Genomic DNA, 23,902 nt, shown 5'->3' on the forward strand with positions numbered 1-23,902 from the left:
TGAACTCTTAGATCGAGTATGTTCCTAGAAAAGGGACTCGTCACTCACTGGTGAGTAAAATTTGATCACTGTTGGAGGGCTGAACGGTAAATCGCCGGAGGGAGAGGTGAAAGCAGCCCACGCAGTACGATTACCAGGGCGTTCAAATCTGTTCAGAATGTTGAGGGTTTTGGGGACTCTTATTGTACGGTCTCTGATGTTCCGTAGACACGATTTGCATTAGAACCATCATAAAGGTGCCCGGTATCGACGCACTTTTGTGCATTCTACCCTCTCGCATCATTGATTATCTCAGGGCTATAGCCAATGCAAAATTCTTCATGCAATATTGCCGCTCCCTGCACGCTCATGGCCAACTGTCCAATAAAGTTGCAAGCCGCCCCTCTTATACATGCTCCTTGAGAAATTGCCCAGCTTTAGCCGGCAGTATGTTCCAAGAACGTGACAAACATCTCCTCCTACTTTCGCCGGCTCAGCCTTTGCCGCAGCTTGACCAGCATGATGGCCCGAGTCTCCCAAAGGTCAACCCGCTGACCCCACCTGCCACTCCTGTCCCTAATGGGGACTCACGAGTCCTCCCAAGCTGGCCCGACGCGGGTCACGGCATATGGATGCCCAATAAGCTCGATACTACATCTCTAGAACGCGAATATCGGGTAGACCATGGGGTAATCCAGGCCTACCACTGTTTCCCAGGTTCTCATTACCATGCACCAATGCCGCTAAGGGACCATGGCATGCCTAGTCTCTGTCTCTTTCAAAAAACAGACCGTTCACTTGAGTCGACCTCCATACCTTGCTTGCCAACATTGGTACCCTGCCACTTGAGACAAAACGACTCATCCCCAATGTCCAATTTAGTTGAACGTGCGCCGGGGGCTGGTTTCTCGACAATGCAAACTGTCAACCCTGCGTTGGTATTTCCAGCTTCGGCAACTGCTTCTGAGACCTTGGATATTACATCAAGTCTCCCCGCGGCCCCCGAAGTTGGGCCCATACCCTCGGGTACCGGTATCGTCTCTACTTCGATTCTTGACCAGCCACAAGAGAAGTCCCAGGTACTCCATGGCACCACTATGTGTGTAAATGACCATTCACTTCTTGACTGTCACGTTAATAGCAGGCAGCATGGTCATAACTTGAACCTTGAGAACCAGCAATCTGATATGCACGAGCGGAGGTTCAAATGCAAAATCATTGGCTGCAGAATGGGCTTCAAGCGGAGGACCACCTCGAGCGTCACACAAGGAGTCACTTAAAAGAAAAGCCATATGTGTGCTGGGTGCCTGGATGCCACCGTGCCTTTTCACGCCGCGACAACCTCAAAGTCCATTGTGCGAAGACACATACGAGACGCGGCGGTCGCAACCGTTATGTTGCTACCCTCGACGAGGCGAGCCCCGACTATGACCCAGAATTCCGTGGCCAGCTGTCATTTGATGGACGCCCACTCAGGTTCTTAGCTCCTATTAGCTCTGTTCCTAAAGCTAAGCCTCTGCAACCGTGAATTTAGGCAATAATAAACATCAAGGACATATTTTGCCAACAGCAAGTAGGCGGGACTAGGTGGCCAAAGTAAACCACCGTCATCCAAGCTCATCTGCTTACGATGCGGCTGGGGAAGAACCTGCTGCGCAATGGCCTGTCGCCCTGCCAACCCTCAAGCTTCTCGTCCATTGTTTCTGCCTACAAAAGTGCTTTGTCGTCAAACATGCCGAATGTATGCAACATTAGGAAACACACCGATAGCCCCAATAGTGCAAAGGTGGCACTTAAATAATACCACTGCCCCTGCCATTCCTGGATTCGTCTATTTGTAAATTATCTTCGGGCAAATTACTGGTCAACGCAGTGCGGCTCGTTCAAACCGTTTGGCAACATATCCGAGGCTCGTCAATAATCACACATATTTGCAATCTGCTCCGTACTGTAAATCAAGATACTCGGTTAAAACTCTGATACTACGTTTGAATAGGTTGTCTTCCATGATTTTCCGGCCTTGGCTGCTATATTCCATGACACATTCCTCCGCTGGCGACCTCTCACGAGCATCTTTCGATATCCATCAGCATGGCCAAATCACCCCGAGAGGATTGATTCCAGTCCTTGAGCACGCTGATCAGTCTTTCTTGAGTCTGCTCTAAAGCTTCTTCCAAGGAAACCAGACGGGATAGCTGCTCATCAGGATGAAGCTGGAAACCGTCCCGCTGTTTGTTCAATTTGGTGGTAGCTTCCTTCGGAGGTCTGTCATTTTCGTCTGGTATCTCGCTCTCGGAGTGTTTCGGCTCACATGAGGCCCATAGACGTCGGAAGAGTCCCACGGGTCGAGCCGCTTGGAAGGCCAGTTTCGGGTCATCGCGATCGAGATCTGCCAGTGTCTCCAATATGGGTTGATAATGCTCGATCGTCAGAGGTTTCTTTAGGATTTCTTCCTGCTGCTGCGAGAGAAATGTAGTGATTAGCCACAGTATAGAAAGTGTCTTCGCCTAGCTTACAAGTGGGGGTTCGGAATCGGAAACGGCCTGCGGATAGGCCTCATCACTCTCCATAGGCATTTCACTCGGCTGACGGTCTGCCCTATCTTGGTCCGGTAGTTGTTCTGAGGAATCCATCCTGTTCACTTGCAAAAACTCAGCGCCCAAAAACATATAATTACCAGCTGGCGCTGGTCTCTCTTATAGCCTTCCCAGAATCAAACAGTTAGTTCAACGCCGTGACAAAGGTGGCATAGCTGGTCCAACGCAACCATGACCCGATACATATCAGAGACCTCCTTGAACATTTATTTTCAACGTTCGGACTTGATATAACCAATTTCTTTTTTTGGTCGACTTTCTATTTTTCATTGTACCATCTGCTCACCATTGGACGAAACCTGAGGGACAAAGAAAGAAAAAAAAAAAAGGAATTCCTCCGCTTATTGTATGGTGACCGTAGTGATAGTAAGAAATTCTCGAGGCCATTACCTCCCCATAGTTTTGCAACTGTTGAATATCAATAACCTCCGAAAGCTTACCGCTGTTAGTAAGGTGTATTCCGGAGATACGTAATCTTTTCCCACAGCTCTTCGCACTATTTCACCCACTCGTCTACTCAGAAACTGCCTCTTGCATTTGGGCTGTAGGCTGTTTCTTGGTGCTGTGGAGTGTGGTCGTTGAGTCAACGTTAGTGCATCAACCGTTTACAATAACGTCCATTCTTCACCGAATGTGTCGCTTAAGCCAGTGGAAATATAATCCAGACATATGTACAGGCCTCACATTTGTTAGACACCCTCACAAATATGCTTTTACATTTGACGCCAACTAGAAGCTTGCAAATGGCAAGACAAGCGGGAAGGTCTATAACTACCTCTTTTACCTACGTTTTTGCTCAAGACAACTGCATGACTGATCCGCAGCCAGCAGATATTATATCCAAGGCGTCAGAATGATTTTGTCCCAAGTTGATTAACCGCGGGCATCTTAATATAGTGGGAAGGTGAGGAGATGAATATTTTAGAGGTTAAAAAAACGCAGAACATATAGTATTAACCACTGGAATGTCCGTTATACATTGTGCTAGTCGTGTCTTTACAATCTCGCATAGTGGAGATAGACCAGAGAAAACGGCTTGCTCCTGTTGTTTTAGGGAAGTACATTACTGAAGGAAGTAAAACAACTGACAAAAAGATGCACGCTAACCCATCTTATATGGGTGACGTGGAAAGAGAACGTCCGTGCTTTTGAGACGTTGGTCCACCACCCGCCTACTCAGATATCCCCACAACATTCCATATCTCACATCAATAATCAAATTTCATTCGTCTCTGCTCGCGGCTACCGACTAACTCTAGCTTGATGTAAATGTTTAGTGAAGGCGGGTAAGAGCAGATTCCAGCCTGTTCTGGAACGTGTTGAGCCTCAACAGCTGCATGAAAGCATACCATGTGACTTGAACATGCTTGACTAACTAGACACCGCCTTCGGTAATTTTCTGTCGGACCCACCTTTTGTGGTTGGCATTCTGCCCTCCAACCACCGCATCGTCACTCCGCCAGGATCGTCTACTATCCACCAAGATCTCCCCGGACAGCCGGGTGGTCTGCTCAGGAACAGCATATGCAGCGGGCATGGCAGTCGGTGTCCGACCGGGCTCAAACTCTCTTTCAATATTGGAGGGTTCTGTTGGCGCTGCAATTGTGTCGGATGCGCCATTGGCGAAAGGGTCACCGTCCGCCCACCACTCGCAGGAGGGTTCTAGATCAAGGTCGATCAATCGCCAATCACAACTCGTTCTGGAATGAACGATGCGGCGTACTGCTGCGCGTGTCGATTTGCTTGCGCACACTAATACCAGTTAGCCTGGCAAAACCCAAGTGCATAAACGGGAGAGCGCTCATACCCGAAACCGCGGTCGTTCCGCCTCTACCATCCATTAGACGTGCCATCTCCTTGCCGATATTGATGACATGAAAATGGTATTTCAGGCGCGTGCAATTGCGGTTGCGGTAACGAATCCGGTCCACTGGCTGGGTATCTAGGATATGTATAGTGAATTGCAGAATCTGCTACCGAGTTAGCCCGACCTATTGTAGGAGTGATAGCGAGAAGAAAGATTCACTCACATCAAAACCCCGGTCATCTCGGTGTCTATGCTCGGGACAATCGTTTCGGTCAAACATACGGTCGAGCTCGAGGATTTGCGAGATTTCATCCCCCACCCAATGGGGGTGGTCTATTCCGGTAAGCACAGGACACCGCAAAGCATCCGAGCATAATGGGGGACTCACTGAAATGTTTCAGCCTAACTTGCCACAGGACTTCTAGCCTTCGCACCGTGTTTCTCCGGCTTCGGCTTTCTTGAACGAGATGTCGTATGAACGGCAACGCGCGGAAGAGTCCAATGTCCTCAAGTACAAAGACGACGGTCCCGTACTGGCCAAGGTTAGGTGGATGCCCATATGGACCCAGCACGCATACCGGAAAATGAATCGTCGAGTACGTCGCATGATCCGCAGCTTGTGCGATCCTTCCAGTCACTCCTGGTCGGGGTCGGGTCACTATGCGTAATGTGCGAGTGGTTGGTGGTCCTGGCGCATTCTGCGCTGTGTCCACTGAAGCTACGTAGAATGAGGGAAGCTGCAAGAAAGACCTCACCCCTGAGCGTGGCATCCAGAGCCGGACATACTGCCCCGGTTGAGCCTCCCACCCCATGGGAACCGCAATATCAAGCCATAAAAGCTGGTTGAAAGACCGCGCGAGTGCCCGTCTGGAGGTGATGCGCCACGACCTGTGGAACCACATAGTATGCAGACATGTCCCGGCACTCCAGGCACATCCGGCGCAAATACCACCAAGCAAGACCCAGCGGTAGGAGGATACCCGGTCGATCAAATGGTAGAAAAGGGCGCCGGTGGCGATAGAAGCAAGCATATGGTGGACCTTGAGGCCGAGTTGCGGCCACCGGCGGAGGATCGCAGCCAACGTCCAAGGCAAGATCGAAACGAGACTACATCCGGCCTGTTAATTGTTAGCCACTTGTAGTCAGACACACTGCGGGGGCATGGGAAGGCCGCCCTCCTCGGACTCGCTTCACGTACCAGGAGTGGGATGGCGAGGGGAGCTCCAAGGCTTGTATTTCGAGCATTTGCTCCTAAGACGGACCCATGAAGAAGGCAATGCAGCACGCAAATGCGACCTAGCCACCGATGGGCCCAGTAGAACGTGTCCCCTTCGACATAGTAGACGTGGGCCGGAAGACTGAAGCTAAACCCGGAGCAGAGGGGAACAAGGTGTGTGACCGCCAAGCATCCAGCTCGCTTCTGCACGTCCGCCCACGTCCGGGCATGAAGGCTGATTACAATGATATTTGCAATCAGCAAGACTGTAAGTACTCCCCCTTGCAAGTATGATGGGATATCTAGCCACTGGAGCAGGCCTGGTGTTGGCGCCTGGAAGAAACTTCTCCAGGATACCTGCTGCAACCTCAAAGGCAAATGACTGAACCTGCGTCCGAGGCTATAAGACATCCAGCATAAAAGAGCAAGGATCCCACAGATACCGAATCTATCGTGGATGGAAGCTCTGGCAAGCCATTCGGCAAACTTTGAAACAGGGCGGGACATGCTTTTTGGGACAGGCAATACTGGACATCAGCGGGTTTATATCTTGTTTTCTAAATGGCTGTTTGGACAACGTTGACCTACAGCTTTTATTCAGACAGGCGAAAATGGCTTGGGAGAGTGATGCGGCAAAAATGACACTGGTGAGTAACGATCAGAAACCTCATTTTATGACTTGGGATGGTGTGGCAGGTTGATGGCTGAAAATGATCTGCATCGGCAGCGTAACAGTGGTAATCAGCCGCATGTCGATTGCAAGACGTGCGTCTCGGAGAAACGACTTTCGGCGTTGAGCCTTAATTCTACGGTTCTCATATTCCTGCATTATGTTACAATTGTGAGTTCACATAGTTCCAACAGTTGAAGTTGATCAACGTCTGAGAAGCATCTCCACATGGTGCATGGTCGCTTATCTAATAGACGGCGACCGTCTTTATTAGAAATATCGTTGAGGCAACCTCGTGATACGCTCTTCAAACTGGTCACAGTTAGGTTAGAAGCGTTCCAGGTCGTACTTGCCTTACGCTTTCTCAGGCTTCCAACGTCAACGATCTGTCTCTCAACCGTACTGTTTCCTATCAGGGCTTTCTACAGAGTAGGTCCGTTTGAGGTATCGAGGAAAGATGCCAGGTGGAGCGCCGAATAGGTCTATTCTCAAGTTTTGGTCTATCTGTGAGAGTTGTCAAGTTGTAATCAAGCAAAGAGTCACATAGTTATCCACAAGGTAACCACAAGCAACAATGTATGATTGAAGACGAAGGACCCAACTAGGTACACGAATAGGCGTCCTTATATATCCCAGTTCTTCCTGTGTAGACGAGTAGATAGTAGAGTAGTGGATTTCCCTTGGCATATTCTACTGATCGATGATCACGCGGTCGGTTGTCCCAAAGTGGCAGCTGATGGTACTGTGATTTCCGGCACAGGTAGTCGCATATGTATAGAAAAGCCTCTGAGGGTGGGTCTTGGTCTTGCTCACTGGGCGTGATCATGGTTTCTCTTTCCCTGAACATCTGGAGTTACCAGACTATAGGATGTTGCACGTGATCTTCTGAGACATCAATTGGTTGGATCTTGGTGGCCCATCGGTGTAGGTGTGAGTCACATCTGATTTTGGTGACGGGTATGCCAGGAACACCTTGACCAGCGACGGCGAGGAAAGCGCGAAATAGCATGTATATAATATCGATCCGCTGTTGACCATGTGTTTCCCTGGTTCTCTTCTGCTCTTGGGTCCAAGAATTCTTCAAATAAATCGCCTGAGTGCAAATAGCGGATGGGGCGCAACAAGACCGCGACACTGTTAGAAGACAATGTAAAACTGTTTCGTGACCCTCAACTTGTTTGCCGCAAACATGCGTTTGAGCTGCATTTCGGATTGGCGTTCAAATTAATCTCAAGTCGTCAAAGGTAGACACAACCTCGCAAATCCATATTCTATGACTCCTTCGAGGTAAAGTATTGTACTGCTATAGTGATATTCTGCGATTACGTCCGGATCCCTCTCGCTAAATCTAGACCTTTGTGCCGGGATCACTGATCCTGCAAGCCTCAGGAGACCTTGTAATCATGTAACTGAATCTCTTTGGCCCCTTCCATTATGGACTGTCCTCAGGCGTGAACTAACTCCAGATGAGGGGAGTTGGCTAAAGACCTATCATCCCAGGCATTCCTCTGGCCCTCCTGCGTCGACCACAAGAAAATATTTTTGTCACAAGTTCGAGATTCTAAAATTCAATTCCCAATTTTGGCAACGTACAATGGTACAATGAAATGGGAAGGGAAAAAAAAACAATAAACCAAACCAACAATGCCAGCAGTTACGGTGTGAGCCACCAAAACCTTCCAACACCCATGCCGCCTCTAGGAGTGAGTGATGGGCTTATGGGAAGAGGTGACCTGAATATGAGAAACTTCCAGGAGCTCAGCAAGAATAGCCGCTTTCTCTCTACACGAAGTTTCGAGTCTAAACGTGAGCTTTGCCCTAACAAGCCAAGATTTTCCGCTCATTCGCTCCAGCAGGGAGGAAACTGAGTGGTTGGTGGAACTATCAGATTCGCTCGCGTTTATCTTGAAGTTTGCCGGGTCCACTGCGGAATATATCCAGATAAATACGTTAGAGTGCTCGAAAGAAGCGGCACTCGCGTTCCATTCAGATATCAGCGTGTTGAATAATGGCCCGAAGATTGTGACTGGAAGGCCAACACAGACATATCCAGTCTCGTCGAGTCTCTCTGGACGCAGAGCCTTGAGTATCAATTCTGCCTCCTCGATCGACTTTGAATCAATAACAACCGAGTCCGATACCCAGAATTCGGTTGACCAGCTACTGAAATAAGGTGGGACCTTCTCCAATACACAATGCTGGAAGTGAAAGAGGCTTGCCCGGAGACTCTTTGCTTGTTTCCCTTTTTCGCATTGGCAAGGATAACCTTCCTGTTTCCTGACTGCGCTATCTCCAGAATTCCGATCTGATAGTCATGATGTTCCAGGTTAGTCAGCTGTGCTTGAGGGAAGACTTGAACAACGCCATCCTCGATTGATATGAATTCTTCTCGGCTATCCGGTTTGTTTGGTGGGCGGCCTTGCGGAAGCACGGTAGAAGGGAGTTTGATGTTGATACTCTGACCACAGAGCTTTGACTGTTCCCATTTCCAAACGAGCTCCTCGGTCTTTGAATATATGAAAGGGGCTTTCGTGACCGGGTTTTTCGAGGAGAGGCCCACACGAGGGATATGCTGCCTGCTGCGTTCAGCATATTTACACATGGTCATTGGAATTCATAATACGCACCTATTCGCACGCCGCCAATACGACAGAAACGGATGTTGGAGTAGCTGTAACATCAAGTGCAGCATCAAACAGTCTCTCTCAGGAAGAGCTTCTGGTAGCAATCCGGGAGTAGCAATCCAGGGGTACTAGTCCTCGTGGATGTGAATATGCAGAACCAGCGCTAATTTGGTCGACTTTTGGCAATGAGATCAGGTTATAAAACTGTTTCGGGAGGCCTTACATGGGATAACACCCCTCAAGGAACAAGTACAACGCAATTTACCCATGGCCAGTCAAGATCAATCGTTTTTCTATCACAACTTTGATATGTTCACTGGAACCCAACGGAGTTTCCATTTTTAAACCCTGGTGAAAATAATAAACCGCAAACGTTCACAAACTATTTAATATACGTTAGTATCGTGCTGGTCAAAAGCCTTTCACTCAACGTTGAGTAAAAGCTACTGAAAATAGGTCTTTCACATGGCGAGAGTCAAAATCGCCGAGGTGAACAGGCTCGAAGATCTAGATCACTTTACCTGATGGACATGCAGAGAATTTCGCCATTGGGAGGCTTAGTTCAATAAGATTTCCATGACAATGTCCGTTGAAATCTCACCAATTTTGTTGAGAATTTACTCTGCTCATTAGGAGGGTCTGACTATGGCTGAAGCAGAAAGTTACAAAGCTGGACTGCTTCAGTGAGATGCTTCCACACTCAGTTTGCGGTTGGATCTCCTAGGATTGTTACTTCCTTGCGGATAAAGTGGTTGTTTGACCGGGCGGAAGATGTAGATGTTGGGACTAGCCAGCCCTTCACTAGTGGTGGAACCAGACACATGCAAGCAATGAGAAGAGACCTACTCAGAACTAACTTCGGAGAGTTGATATACAAAGCCTACCGGTTATACGTACTGTCTCCAGCGTATGGCGATAGGGCCAAATTTGGTTGGAGAAAACACTAAAATCATAAGGCTTTCGGCTAAAAAGCGATGACATTGCTTCACACGCGTTGATACAGAGACAGCTTACTAGCTGGCAAATTAATGATGTGCACAGCTTCAGTACTATGTACGAATCATGTCTTTTCTGCCATACCACTCATTGTGGCCTTTCCTGCTCCCAGGACCGCCATAGGACCAAATATTGTACAACAGGACTATCATTCTGGTGGATAACCCGTTTGGCAATTGTGCTTATCGGTATTTTGTGGCCAACCTAGGGATGTCAGCTCATCCATTAGAAACAGTATTCCCATGCAACTTACAGGTTTAGAAAAGTCATCATCATGTCTGTGGTGACAGTGCTGGCTGTAGATTGAAGACTCAGAGGATCTGTTCGAGTAGGGTGATTGATCTCCATCCGACACCACGAACGCGCGGTCTTCACTTGTTTCCGAAATATCTTCCTCTGAGTGCTCAGAGATTGACTCTTGTTCTTCGGATTCACTGGGCTCACTGTACAAGGATATAATTTCGGAAAGCTCATTTTCTTCTTCCATGGCCATCTTAGGTAGGAAATGCCGGTGCCAGATGAATTTACAACACAAGATGGACAAATTTTGGATTTTCAATTCAGGTACGACGCCCATTTATGTAGCCCTAGGGTCTATTATAATATGCCTTGAACATGCCTAAAGAGCCATGCAAAGTCTCAACGACAAGCGAAAGAATTTAACTAGTGCTTATGGCTCAAATTACTGAAACGTTGATTCACCTGAATACCTAATGAGCCAGTGATACGTCGGGAATCGTTGACGTCATCGACTTTCACCGCTCAAGATATTCCCCCTTGGTGTAGCACAGGCTTCATCTATAACCTGACAATTCTGAAGCTAGTGGAAATATCAAAAATGCGATAGAACAATACACGTCGATGCTGTGAGACATTTTTCAACGTTTGCCTACTTTGGGACAAGAACCGCTGGTGGTTCAATTGTGGGCTATCTACATTCTTGAAGACCTTTAACTCACCATCCCGAATCCCCTTCGGTGGTTCCTCAATCTGGTAACTGGAATTCATCGACTTCAATACTCAGGGCAAAAGAACGGACGGATTAGTCAGGAGACCACGGTATATAATGTTTAACGCGATGACTGATTCGTGGGACGCAGCGGTCGCCCTACCATAAAAAGCTGGCACCAGTCTGGCTTGCTTTGGCTGCGATCCCATTTATTCTGGCGGCGTCCCCCGCCAGCTTTACACCCCTCAGCGCGATGTGTTCGATTGAGACCGCCTCATCATCGTCGTCAGTCCCAATGTCGCTGTCTTCGGTATGTCATCACCTGGAGCCAGTCAACTGATTCTAACTTAATCTACCACTTAAAGCTATTTACTGGCCCCTCAGGCATCGTAACGCTGGAAGACCGACCCAGAATCCCCTCAGCAAATCTCACACGGTTTGCACCGGACCGCCGGGATTGGGTGCTCTACGACTCCGACCAGGAGAAAGAATTTTTATCTTGGTGGCTGGAGACCGACTACGGACAACAGCTGACCAAAAACGGAAAATACAAATTCAGATGGTCGGTTGAGTCTCGTTCCTCAAAGGTGTGGAAGCACTTTGACCAGGTGGCAGGGCTCAGGTCTGGCCGACCCAAGGTAGTTTGTCGGTCTTGCCTCACGCCGCTTAATCACCCACATCATCCACGTCATAAATCCCATGGAACAAGCACAATGGGTAAGCACTTGAAGTCCAACTCATGTCGCAGAAGCAAAGAGGAAGTGTCCGTTTCTGCTGTCACCCCAGGCCCAATTGAGGAACCTCGTGCAAGCTTCTCGCCCATGAGGAGCAGATTCACCAAGGCACAGCTCGAAGGACACCTTCTGCGGACAATCACGTCCGCAAACCTTTCTTTTGAGGTCACGGAAGAACCCACATTCCGAGAATTGTTGGATCTAGTCTATTCCGGACCTCAAGCTTTGGAGGTTCCCTCGTCAAAGAAGCTCCGCCATTATATGCACGACATAGTAACCGCCTACCAAGAGTCACAGCTGCAGGACCTGCCCGGAGATTCCAAGGTATCGATCGCTTTGTGCTGTTGGAAAGGTCCGTTCGGGCAGGACTTTATGGCTATTACTGCCTATTATTTTGATAAAGAGTGGAGCTACCGAGAGGTGCTGCTTGGGTTCAAGCTAATTTGCAGGTCCGAGACAGGGAATGACCCCTGTGATCAAATACTTGGACTGATCCAGGAAAAAGGGTTGCTTCATCGGATATTCAGCGTGACAGTCGACTATAGGGTCGATGAGAACCTGATGCTGTCATTAAGAGAGAAGCTCACTTCTTCTGGTGGTATCAGCTCTTGGCAGTGCTTTGTTGGGGTTCCTGGCACAGTACAGGCCATTCAGCTCTGCCTTCGGCGGTATATCGAGAACATCACAAGCTCCCCAGAAGGGGAAAGGGTTGAGAATGTGCGAGAGATATCACACGCCAATGGTTGGACCGACCCATCAGATGGCGACGAAATATCACATGTTTTGGGAAAGGTGAAAACCCTCCATTCTCTTGACTAGAAAATAAAATCTGACCCTTGCTTTTCGCAGATTCGATCATTTGCAAAATTTGTCAACGAGACCCCTAGGAAGCGCGATGAGTTTTTGTGTCTCCAGCCTGCATCGACTCGAGTCTTGCCGTTAGACGATGCGAAGTCCCGATGGAATTCGGTATTCCTGATGTTAAAACGAGCCGGCAGACTGCGGAGATATATCGACCAATACTGCCAAGAAAGTGGGAATTTACAGTACAAATTAACAAGTACGGATTGGCGCAAGGTCGACTACCTTGTGCAACTGATATTGCCATTCATTCAGTTTACTACGGCCCTCCTGGCGTCGAGAGAGGCGACAGTCCACAAGGTCTGTTTCGTGTTTAAGATACTAATGGAGCATCTCGACGAGTCAACCCGAATATTGAGAAGAAAATCAGCACCGTGGAAGCGCAAACTATCTGAGGCGTCGCTTATCATGAAGATGGAACTTGGAGAAGTATATGAAAAGACATTTCAAAACTTTGGGGTCATGTATGGCCCTGGAACTTTCGTTGCTCCCCAATATAAGGTGTCCGCATTCGATGAGGCCACATCATCGCAAGGTTTGGGCCAACCCGAGCGCTACATCGAGTATCTGAGGATCTTTCACCTACAATACCGACCGCAAATGCCCACGAGCTTGTCTTGCGTGAATGGACTGTCTTGTTCCCCGCAATTGTTGGGGCTTGACCGGCTTCTGCACCCACTAGCTGGTCTGGCGGGTAGCTCAAGGTGTGCGCAAGATGAAGTTGATCAATATCTCCGCGAAGGTCTGGACAACTGCCCAGTATATTTCCTGTTGACTACTGACACGCAACAGGGGTTCTCAATATCTCGCCATGCGCTTACTGGAAAGACCATCAACGCGAATGGCCTGTTCTCACTCGACTGGCGCGCGATCTACTCTCCATTCCGGCTACAGGAGCTGGCACAGAACGGCTTCTCACCGTTGCACAAAACATCTGCCGTACTCGTGGGGGATCTCTGGATGAGTCGACCATGCGAGATTTGGTGATGTACGCGTACTCGGAGGGATCCGAATCAGGGAAGCAATCGATCAGCCGGGTGCAACGTGACATGGCGAGTGACGAAGAATGGGAGGAGTTCGAAGTAGAGGCAGAAAGGCCTGAACCGATCAGCGATGATGAATGGGATTCAGCCGAGATGAGCATTGACGAGCGCTCTGGGGACGACGAAAACAGTCAGGCAGAGACAGCGGTGCTGGAAATCCCACCTACAAATTGCCTGGAGCAGGATATAACGGCTAAAGGCGAGGATGACTCATTCCTGCCTCCGCCTGTCACACGGCTCATCAATAATATCCGAAGAAGATTCTCAGGCGGAACGACAGTAACCTAGCACTGTGCGTCATCTTTTTGTCAGTGTTCATGGATTTTTCAATCTGCCTAGCCTGCGAGAACTGCGCACAGATTAAAACTCATGTCATTAATTTACAACAAGCCCGCAATCTTCATAGGATAAGATATCGGATCAATCGGTCATGTGCAACCACAGATGGACGACCCTCAAGGGCGCAAGTATGGAAATTAGCATTGCCAGCCCTGTTGCGATCTCTGAAAGAGGTGCGTTGCTGTGCGATTGGCAGACGACCATCGCTGCCTCACCCTAGCTATAGCCTAAATGCCAAATTAGCAGGGGGTCGAGTTCTGTAGAATTACCCTGTAACCCTTAAGAGTAGTTAGATCTACATCTGAGATGATATATCGTGCAATGCTTAATGTATGGGCTCGGAGGAGACACAGTACTGTATATATTTATGACATGTACAGTAGATCAGAGATGGTTGCCCTTTCGGCTTAGCCGCCGGGCGTTAATAAATTGTGTGTGTTTGTGTGTGTGTGTGTGTCGTTAGATCGTACTTCCCGGTTCTGAAATGGGCGAGATAAGGCGACTGTCTCAAGCGGCTTTTCGTGCAGAGGTTGATAAAGACTCTGATTTAGTTGTAACTCTTCTTGATGTTCATCGTCGATTCTGGCCCCAGCGCTAATAAGAATATCCACAATAGTCGAAGATGAGGTCGTGATAGCATAGTCGAGTGGAGTGTTTTGAATGTCGTCATGCCGATTGAGAAATTCCTGCACATCAAACTCACGCATGTTTTGAGCTATACTTCTAATTTCCTGGACAATGTTTTGGGAACGATTGAGCACAGAGAAGTGCAAAACTGTCATGTGGAGATTGTTCGTATCGAATAGTGTATGCGGCCTTTTTCGCAAATACCGGCAAGTCAGCTCTTCAAATCCAAGCTCAACACAACTGTGCACGGTTGGTTGGTCACGTCTAGCTGATACTATAATGATATCTCAGAGCTGCTCTTTCGGCCAATGATTATCTTCGAATAACTCCACAAGTGTCTCAAGATCTCTCAATATCGGCTATTCGGACCTGGCGCAGATCGGGACGATAATTCGAAGCCATTTCTTTGGCCACTGTTCCTCGAACAGTGTGCCTAAGAGGCCAAGACCTTGTAGAGATGGCCTTGCTTTGCGTTCAAGGAAGCCAATCAGAGTTTGAAACAGGTCCCATCGACAGAATGCGAACGAGACCAAATCCTCCGTGGATAGATAATCTAGGGCATCATACAGCAACTCGATGGGGAGTGCGAGTATATTTACGGGATGATGGGCGTCATGGCTTCGCGCAAACTCGCTTTGGTGTTGGCGTTGGAAGTTCTCCTGGTTTTCCACACTGAGACCATGAACGACCTGCATTGGGTGTTGGTTTGCATCCAGTATAGGCGATACTAATCAGCGGGTAGCCATCCTGTATCCAGCGTGATACTGACAAAGCCCTTAATCGCTAATGATTTGGGGGCGATGCAACTGGGTAGGCCTGCTGGCAATTTTCCAAAGTCCTCGCAAATGGTTATGGAAGGAATGAGTATATTGATCGTGATTTGTTCCGATTAAATCTTGCTCGACTTCTTTATACCTTCTCATCATATTTTAGCCTTCGAAACTAACTCGCCATCAGAAATGTACATCATATTCTGAGGACCTGACTTTGCTAGAAAAGTTTAACGAATCGTGCGTCAACTTCTCAGCGCGCCACTGGTCATGATTTGACATAACCGGACAAGGGTTCACCACTTGTATGCGATCTAAAAGCATATAATAATAGCAAGCTCAACTGTTGGGCACCACTGATACCAAGTGCGGCGAGAATTGTCCGGGGCATTTACCCACGGAGAGGCGGACACTGATGTACAGACTCCAGACCATGGCTGGAACTACGAAATCGGACCAGTTATGTTGTTCATCAGGGTTGATGGGCCATTTTTGTTGCTTTTATATTTACCCTCCTCCCTTTTTAACTATGTATTTGAATTCGGGTTGCCAACCCTCAGTAACTTGGTCCATCATTGATATCAAAAAGCCTACCTAGTGGACGCAAAAAAATAATCATATAAACTGACGATATCCATCGACTATGCAATCGACTATTCCGCACTGGCCCATTCCATCATATGTGAGTAGTGTACATTTTGAATACTTGCTATATAAAGCGGAAGGTCACAACATATATAGAGGTCCCCATCATTCCCCTTCCCTAGCGACCAAATAAGCCTCTGGTATCTCTTTATATGGCCTTTTTGTAGCCTTCTCGGGGTACCTACAATCACTATGGCGATTCCTCCTCGCTCCATGACTGTCATTGATGGTGAATTTCAACACCTAAAAGGCATTAGAGAGATATGCTTTGATGAAGACATTATGGCGTTTCTTCACGATGCACAAGCAACACTCAAATACCAAGGAATATACAACCAACGAGGGCCTTCCAAAAGGTCTCTCATTCACTATGCTGCAATGGGTGACTGTGTCGAGCTCCTTCTTTATCTCCTCCAAGACGGGACAGCAAAGGATGACCTAGATCAGAACAAGAGGACGCCGCTCTCCTGGGCCGCGCAATACAGTGCATTGCGTGCGGTGAAGCTTTTGCTGGACAATGGAGCGGAGATCAATTCCATGGATGATATGTATACAACACCCTTGTCGTGGCTGGTACAAGCGGGTAGGGGCCCGAATCGAGCAGCTACAATAAATTACCTGAGAAGTAAGGGTGCGACGAGGAGAGGTGCAACACGGGCTTCGATCAAAAGGAAGATCATCCAAGTTTTTCCCTCGGGTTTGTTATAGTAGAACTTTAGCTTCATGACTTCTATGTTAAGTAAATGGAGCATCTCTTGTTTACAATCATATGTGGACTTCGCTGTATGCTCTCTGAAGGTTTGCCTACTGGTTGGCAAGGAATTGATCCAGTGCGTATATTCATTATAGTCCTCCTGGATCCATTGAACACGAATTCATTGCAACAAGACAAAGTGAGCAAACGGAGAGCGACTTCTATTCCATTCTGTCATAGCGTGAAGAAGATGAAGAATGCTAAGAAGCACCGATTAAATGATGAGATGGGAGCGGGCGGTACTTTTTGAATGAACTGGCAAAGACTGCACTGTGGAGCCCATAAAGGCACGCTACCCCCTGACTCGAGAAGAACCCTTTCCCACATGAAATGCAATGGAACGTCACCGGGATTTGTCTGATGTACAAAAGAATAGCACCCAGCTCAGGCTGCCTACTCAAACCCGTCGAGCTTGTTAAGGACAAAGCTCTTTGGGTTGGCTCATTCAAATTGAACGTTACTTTACTTGAAAGACCATTATGCATCGATTAAAGTGATACCGCTCCAACCTATCTGTTGAAGATGCCAGCGCTACCGTGGACATGCGTGCTCGTGAGTAAGAAATCTATATCTGTCTTTCGAATATGGTAGGCCTCTGCCGTGGTTAGAATATCACGAAGTGCATATTTTCAATGCTATCTCATACAGTAACTCGTTCGAAGCGCATCGGAGAAAAATCGTGTGTTTACTTGGTTAATGCCAAGGGTTATGGAGAATCTGTTGTGATATGAGGCTGGTACAGATCAGGAAGCAAGCCGCTCCGTCGGAATTAGCTCCGAAGTGCCTATACAGACGACCAAGTTGATTTCCAATCAACTTGGCTCATTGTTGTATATATAGGCTCATGTATCCCTGTGAAATAACAAGTCAATTCATACCTCTGAACTACAACAGAATCTACAGAATCTCTACCATTGTGGTTCAGCTAGAAGATTAGACTAGCTCTAAAGCGGCATACTACCCTACCTCAGAGATGTGTGGCATAGTCACTAGCAGGCGGAGCCAGCACTAGGACATTACGACATCCTATTTATTACGTAACAAGCTGACTTGCTTTTACAGCCAGAATAGAATAGACAATCAATGTGTCGTCTTATCCTGCTCCCAAACATCGCTCAGGCCCTTTGCCATACTAAACAAAATTTCCAAGATCTAGTACTAATTGAAACGGTCAAGGATATGGCCAGTACAAATAATAATGAACTCAAAGCCTTCTAGTAGACAGCTCGGGTTTGAATGTGCCAGCCCCGCTACGGGCTAAAGTGGAAACGAGTACGTGTACCCTTACCCTACAGCTCTGGATCGCCAGGCAAGACTAGGGCTTTTACTAATGAAATACATATCCGCATATCCATTATGCTCAAATAAACTTGCTTGCTTTTTATCTCTACTTCAACAAGTCCAAATTCACATGAAAGAAAGACAACAATAGTGTGAAATCGGATGGTCCAACCTCTCGCCGCAGTGCTTTCCAGCTGCCCCAGTTATAACGTTCATCTAATATACGTATTGGTATAGTATAGAATGGGCTTTCTCCATGTCATCGGGGGCCTCAGATACGAGGGCGAATGTATCGGAGTAAATGAGAATAACTCAAAACCCAAACCCAGGCCGACTTGATGCCTCTCAATTTGACTTCTTTCGCGCCCCTCTCTCTTAGATAAGCCTCAGTGGCCGCTAGGCTTATTATTTCAGGGTTGCCGGCGTGTATCAGCCATGTCAAAGGTGTGCCACCCTCATAATCCAAGGCATTGAGGTTTGCCCCTTGCTCCAGTAAAATATTCGCTACAGCCAATGAGCCATATTCGGCAGCCCAGGAAAGTGCTGTCCGCCCCCACTGGTTACGAGAATCAATATCTGGCTTGCTTTGCAGAAGATATAGAAGGAGGTTTGTACAGTTCCCCATAGCAGCGTAATGAAGGAGAGATCTCTTGTAGCAGTCCCGTTGCTTGAAACGTCCTCGTGACTGAAGTGATGAATGAGCTTTTTCGACAAAAGCCACAAGTTTTGCATTGAGAGATATTGCCCTGACGGCCCTCAGGTGATCAAACTCGGGCCCAATGTCTGAACAGCCAGGGGTAGGTTTTGTCCCCGTCATGGCAATCGGGCTTGGAGGGATAGGGCTTGGGATGATGTAAAGGAGAACCCAAAAGGTCTTGGTCAAAATTCAATGAGAAGCTCGCAGAGGTTTATAAAAGTGGACTTGAGCAAAGAGGAAGAAATTCTCAGGTCGCCTCGAACGCAAGGCCTGCTCGCCTATTGAGTGATTCACAAATTATCATATGATGAAAAGCAGTAGGGGAGGAATTTATAGCATTCTAGGCATGCCCAGTCACTTAAAAGATCTAGTTGGTAGCAGAAAATGAAGGGCCCGAGGTGCCTAAACTAATTGAGACCTGTTGAAAGCCATGCCTTCGAATTTGTCACCATTGTTTGTAATTTGTGGCTGGCTCCTATGATTTGTGAAGTTTTAAACACTAATCAAGATGCAGAGCAAACGATACCCCCGCAAGTGAAACAAAATGCGCTAAGGGTTGGGGCCATATCCGCATCTATTGCTGGGCAAGCGTTTTATTTCCTGGATCTGCCACTTGGCCAACCCGTGTACGTAATCCACCTCAGAGTAATAAACAAAAATGTGGCTCTGAAAGCTTCCAGTCTTTGATATAGTAAATAAACAGGGAGCTCGGAATGCTCGGATTGCGTCTAGCCCAGCTGCGCCTACGAGGCGCTCTAGGGCCCGCTTCCTGGTCTACGATTGGAAGCTCCTAGGGTTGCAGGTGCTATATCAGATCACTATCCTACTTATGTGAACAAGTAGGAAGACTTCCTGTTAGCTTGGATGTATCTAGTGTTAGTATGTGTGCTTCGGCGTGCTCCATAGTTCGCTACGTACAGGACCTGCAGGGGTTTACCTCGGTGGTCCGCCCCGGTCGCCCTCTAATTGGTGCCCAGACAGACAGGCGCGCCGATCCATCACTGCCTCCAGAAGTTGGTCATAAATGGAAACATACGGAAGTGAGATGAATTTCCTATATCTAGGGGCTTGTTATTGCGTCATGATTCAGCCGCGCAAAAAGCCACGGTAAAATCAGTAAAATGGGCGACTGGCGGAGTCTCATTTGTGCTTCCAGGAGCGCTAGGGCCTTTGCCCTCGTCCACGATAGCTTGGTAGTGTCGTGCTGATACATTTACCGAGTATTCTCGGATAACCACCTTTGTCGGTGTACGGGTGGTGACTGGGGTCAGATCAACGTTTACATCAACGTTGAACATGAAGATTACTTAACACCAACAGCATGTGCACACAGAGAATACCTACTTGATCTATGTTAGTTACCTACTCATTAGCGGTATTTGGTTAGATTTCACAGTTCAGAATCGATTCTTAATCGGCTGCCTTGGTTCAACGAACAGTAAGGGTTGCCATATGGTTGGAAGCAGACCCTAAGCTAGCTGGCAAAGAAATAGAGTAAGCTCAACAAAAATGGCAGAAAATGAGGATTTGTCTTCCTGTGGAAGTGTTCGGGACTTTCCCAATCAACAGCAAAGAAAATGTTCCTCGAGTATAGCAAAGTGATGTATCGCAAAAATACCAAGGCAATCTCTGTCTGTATCGAATATTTTTCTGGAATCACCACTTGTCTTGAGATATGCTATGCCCAATCCATCGTCCTGGAGATGATGATGATATAGTGGCCCTGTTTCACCGGATAGTAGATCCTAGGAATACACGAAGCGATTCATAGAGCTGCTTTACTACCAAGTATCAGGAATACTTTCCGTGGCCGTCGATCTTAAGATAGAAATAGTGCTTCTATTTGAAACATTCTTACTGCGCCTATAATGATTGCCACTGAGGCGACAAAGCATGAAAAAGGCACCTGGCACGGCTCACTATCAACTGCGCTATTTCTTGTTAAGGCAGCATTTGTGTGAAGAGCGCATAGTACATATAAATTCACTCTGCTCCGAGGTTGACCTGCTTCATCATTCCGCTGCCTTTCCTTTACTTCTTGTCACTGTTTCCTTGAATGAGATCTGCCTCACCTTCCTGCATTCGGAAAATCTGCGGACACAATGTCTCTGACTACTTACGCGACCATGATTCGGACGCGTCTTATCATTGCTTCCCTTACCGTCACCTGGTTAGCCCTTGCCAGTCTCAACTCGGCCACTGTACACTTTGCTGTCCTCCTGCGAGACCGTGCTAAATCCGACCTCGTGATACCGAGCGACTCTATTTTGGGCATCACATTCCAAACCCTCATGGACAACGTCGTCGATGGCATGGTGATTGCGGCCCTGGTCTCAGCCCTGTTTTCCATCTTCGGGTTTGTCCTTGTGATCTACCCAAAGTGGCTACAAGAGAACTGCGCCGCTCGGTTTTACTACGGGTGCATTCAAATCGTCGTGAGCATGATCGTTCTCTCATTAGGGGGCTGTATTGCCAGCCGCGTCCACGGTTTTCAAACATCTTTCGAGTTTTTTGACAGGAGCCACATTCCATGTTACAAGATTATGTATTATGGATCCGTTGGCCAGGCCGCTTTCGGATCTCTAGTGATCATTATGTCCCTCGTGCGTTTTGCCGTATGTGGCTTACGAGGTCACTAGCAGAGAACACGGACCGAGCTACAAAACAGTCAAAGAGGCGCGTCCAACAGCCTACTACAGTAGGGCTGTGACGAAGAGGCAGCGAGGTTTACAAATAAAAGCAATCGCAAAATACAAAATATCATGATGATTATCGAAGAATGAGGGAGGTGGAATCCAAAACACTAGAAACACTAGAGGTGCGACGGGACGGTCATGAGAAGGAATGGATTATATTGCAGTTGCTGAGATTAGATATTGAATTTCCTAATTGGAATCAAAGTATGGCCATCGCTGGATCTGACTAGCCGGCCGATATTGGCCAACATTGGAGCAGTATTCTGAGTGGGTTAATGTAAAAGACAGGTGATGGTTGACGATGTGCTCCGCATAAATATCCATCAACCTAGGTTGGCACGTAGGCATCAAAAGCCAACCATAGAAACGTGTTAGCTGCCCAAAGGTGACATAGCCCCAGGAAATCGTACGTAGCTTGCACACTCTCCATTCCCACTCTCACAAAATCAGTTACGTTCCTGTTGACAGCTCTACCGGCCCCGGGAACGAACGTCTTGGCCCTGGGAGTTCTCTCGCTCCCGGAAACTTTAGTGCTGTTTCTGGGAGCATATAAGCAGCTCCTAGGGGTCTATTTGACCCCAGGAAGCCCGACGTAGCTTCTGGGGCCTTCTACCCCCACTTCGAGGGATTAAAGTCATGTTCCTGTCGGCAGCTTCACCAATCCCTGGAACCTCAAGTGCGGTTCCTGGGGCTATGGCTAAGCCTTCTGGGAGTGGTCGAATGTCTCAGATTTGTGCGCATGCCTGGTGAAGGTGCCTTGTGAGCGCTTTCCGCGACCTCAGAAGGCAGAATTTAGACTCTAGGATCCAGAAGTAGGGTCCTAGGAGCGCAACAGATCCCTGTGAGGGTCTCACGTATACATAGAGGTGGATAGTGTTTCGAGATGAATAATCAATATTAAGAACAACTATAGTTGACTCTAGACACAAGACGTAGCGTAGCGTGAGGGAGCAAAAGGTACAGGCTTCCTCGCGTTCAGGGGAACCCATATGCACCATGTGGGTCCCGCAGATCATTTCTCCAAACATCCTGTACGCTTCATGTATATCCCTGACAGGTACTGTGACCTCGCTTTCCGCAGTCTAGACGGACAGACCCACAGCTCAACACAACCAACACAACACTAAAGCGAGGCTAGGAAAAAAAGTCCATGATTTCTAGGGGTGAAATTGTAGGCATTTTTCGGTGATTTGACATTGAGTCGCTCACAGATGAGGTATCAGAACAAGAAATATGAGCCTGTCATTGTGGATTGAATAGCACTCAGTGCCTCAATTTTAGAGAGGCGTGAAGGATTCAACAGTCAGCCAACGTTTCTTGACCGACTCAGCATCCCTTTTTCTCAACACCACTCTTACTCGTCTCTCTCGCTGAGCATCTAACGGCATCAAGAATGTCGCTGCAAATAGTTGCGGTAAAAAGAAGACATGGGTGTCAACAGCTCTCAATAACGATACATGTCCTTCAACGCTTTCTCTCGAGCTTGTGAGTGTCAGAAGCCGAGAAGTCTATAAATATGTCCTCTACCCCGGCGATTTGCTCTACAATTTGATCACTTGACTACGCAAAGTCGAGCAGGCTTGTGTCTGAGTCACTTGATAAGTTCTCCCCCACCCAGTACGGAATATCCACTGTGCTGACATTTATAGAATACATTGCGGACCAGCAAGTCAGACAGTGCCTGTGAAAGATATGATTCCCAGCAGATGCACTGCCATTCACGCCAGCCGCTTAAAGATACGAGTTTTGGATAAGCCGGTCAAGGTGTCTATGCAAAAATGTCTCCGCTATAGCAGCCGACTGAGCTGATCTACTGTACAGCCTCTATGTGTCTTCCCAAGACAAAGCGCGAATATCCCCGTCGCAGGTATGTTAATCTTAGCCTGACCTGTCTGAATTCTACTGATCAGGAAGACGATGCGATTTCAATAGACCCGAGGACATTCGACTAGAACGCACGAGCGCAAGGATCACAGCTCTTTGCTGTCTGTTCGTCCCTGGTCCACCAAAACAGGTGAGTCCTGGGATGTCTCTCCGATCTACAAGCTAATGAACGACAGTGACCCTTGAGGATTAAGCATCCCAGTCAGTGCTCCGTGCAAAGCCATGGCTTGCACACTATTCCTAGCCCCGTCGCTTCGAACAATGCAGCATGTCCTAGGTGGAAGATCGCAAACCAAGATAGCGAGTCAACAACAGGGTGCGGCCATCCACGTGCGAACTCCGCTGCATAGAACCTTGAGACTCCCATTTCCATGCTAAGGTGAGTGAGATCTAACGCCTACAGCTGCGCTGTGTCTGATCATCCGCGCCAAGCCTTGTTCCCCTAACCACGAACACCACTGACATCTTCACACTATTGTAGGGGCACCCCATCATCGACGGTGAAATATACTGTGGCGAGTGGCCTATTCCGCCAGATCGAAGATAAGACCAAGGTGACGGCCGACGAGCGTGCTCCATCGCGTCTTCCGCCCTCGTCCCCACCGCCTTCGCACTATTGTGGAGTCCTGAACCTCTGGCATCGCGACATTCATCCACCATGGAAGTGCAATGTCTATCTGTCTATCGCAAGTGGGTTCGTAACGCGCGTTTACTGTCTCAACAGCAAATTGTC

At 47.9% G+C, this 23,902-nt stretch overlaps 7 protein-coding genes across 7 annotated transcripts; 3 read left to right on the top strand and 4 right to left on the bottom strand.

Annotated features, from left to right (window-relative positions):
* Positions 1-428: 428 nt before the first annotated feature.
* Positions 429-1,507, top strand: N7489_004770 (C2H2-type zinc finger protein; the record flags this gene model as incomplete). Its single annotated transcript, XM_056710522.1, has 2 exons — positions 429-1,058; positions 1,181-1,507. 2 exons carry the CDS (start codon positions 429-431, stop codon positions 1,505-1,507), a joined length of 957 nt encoding a protein of 318 aa, XP_056568943.1.
* Positions 1,508-3,951: 2,444 nt separating this feature from the next.
* On the bottom strand, positions 3,952-6,106 carry N7489_004771 (NADPH oxidase family protein; the record flags this gene model as incomplete). Its single annotated transcript, XM_056710523.1, has 5 exons — positions 3,952-4,328; positions 4,384-4,546; positions 4,607-4,716; positions 4,772-5,501; positions 5,582-6,106. The coding sequence occupies 5 exons, from the start codon at positions 6,104-6,106 to the stop codon at positions 3,952-3,954; spliced, it is 1,905 nt and encodes a 634-aa protein (XP_056568944.1).
* A 1,860-nt stretch (positions 6,107-7,966) lies between these two features.
* N7489_004772 (uncharacterized protein) lies at positions 7,967-8,871 on the bottom strand (the record flags this gene model as incomplete). The annotated part of the gene is made up of 2 exons (XM_056710524.1): positions 7,967-8,432; positions 8,462-8,871. The coding sequence occupies 2 exons, from the start codon at positions 8,869-8,871 to the stop codon at positions 7,967-7,969; spliced, it is 876 nt and encodes a 291-aa protein (XP_056568945.1).
* Positions 8,872-9,976: 1,105 nt separating this feature from the next.
* On the bottom strand, positions 9,977-10,382 carry N7489_004773 (uncharacterized protein; the record flags this gene model as incomplete). Its single annotated transcript, XM_056710525.1, has 2 exons — positions 9,977-10,093; positions 10,143-10,382. The coding sequence occupies 2 exons, from the start codon at positions 10,380-10,382 to the stop codon at positions 9,977-9,979; spliced, it is 357 nt and encodes a 118-aa protein (XP_056568946.1).
* Positions 10,383-11,091: 709 nt separating this feature from the next.
* Positions 11,092-13,764, top strand: N7489_004774 (uncharacterized protein; the record flags this gene model as incomplete). The annotated part of the gene is made up of 4 exons (XM_056710526.1): positions 11,092-11,148; positions 11,204-12,364; positions 12,422-13,175; positions 13,226-13,764. 4 exons carry the CDS (start codon positions 11,092-11,094, stop codon positions 13,762-13,764), a joined length of 2,511 nt encoding a protein of 836 aa, XP_056568947.1.
* Positions 13,765-14,801: 1,037 nt separating this feature from the next.
* On the bottom strand, positions 14,802-15,137 carry N7489_004775 (uncharacterized protein; the record flags this gene model as incomplete). Its single annotated transcript, XM_056710527.1, has 1 exon — positions 14,802-15,137. The coding sequence occupies one exon, from the start codon at positions 15,135-15,137 to the stop codon at positions 14,802-14,804; it is 336 nt and encodes a 111-aa protein (XP_056568948.1).
* A 912-nt stretch (positions 15,138-16,049) lies between these two features.
* N7489_004776 (ankyrin repeat domain-containing protein) lies at positions 16,050-16,861 on the top strand (the record flags this gene model as incomplete). The annotated part of the gene is made up of 2 exons (XM_056710528.1): positions 16,050-16,554; positions 16,707-16,861. 2 exons carry the CDS (start codon positions 16,050-16,052, stop codon positions 16,859-16,861), a joined length of 660 nt encoding a protein of 219 aa, XP_056568949.1.
* Positions 16,862-23,902: the final 7,041 nt, after the last annotated feature.

Source organism: Penicillium chrysogenum (assembly GCF_028827035.1).
Source record: "Penicillium chrysogenum strain IBT 35668 chromosome Unknown utg000002l_segment0_segment0, whole genome shotgun sequence".
NCBI classification, from domain to species: domain Eukaryota; kingdom Fungi; phylum Ascomycota; class Eurotiomycetes; order Eurotiales; family Aspergillaceae; genus Penicillium; species Penicillium chrysogenum.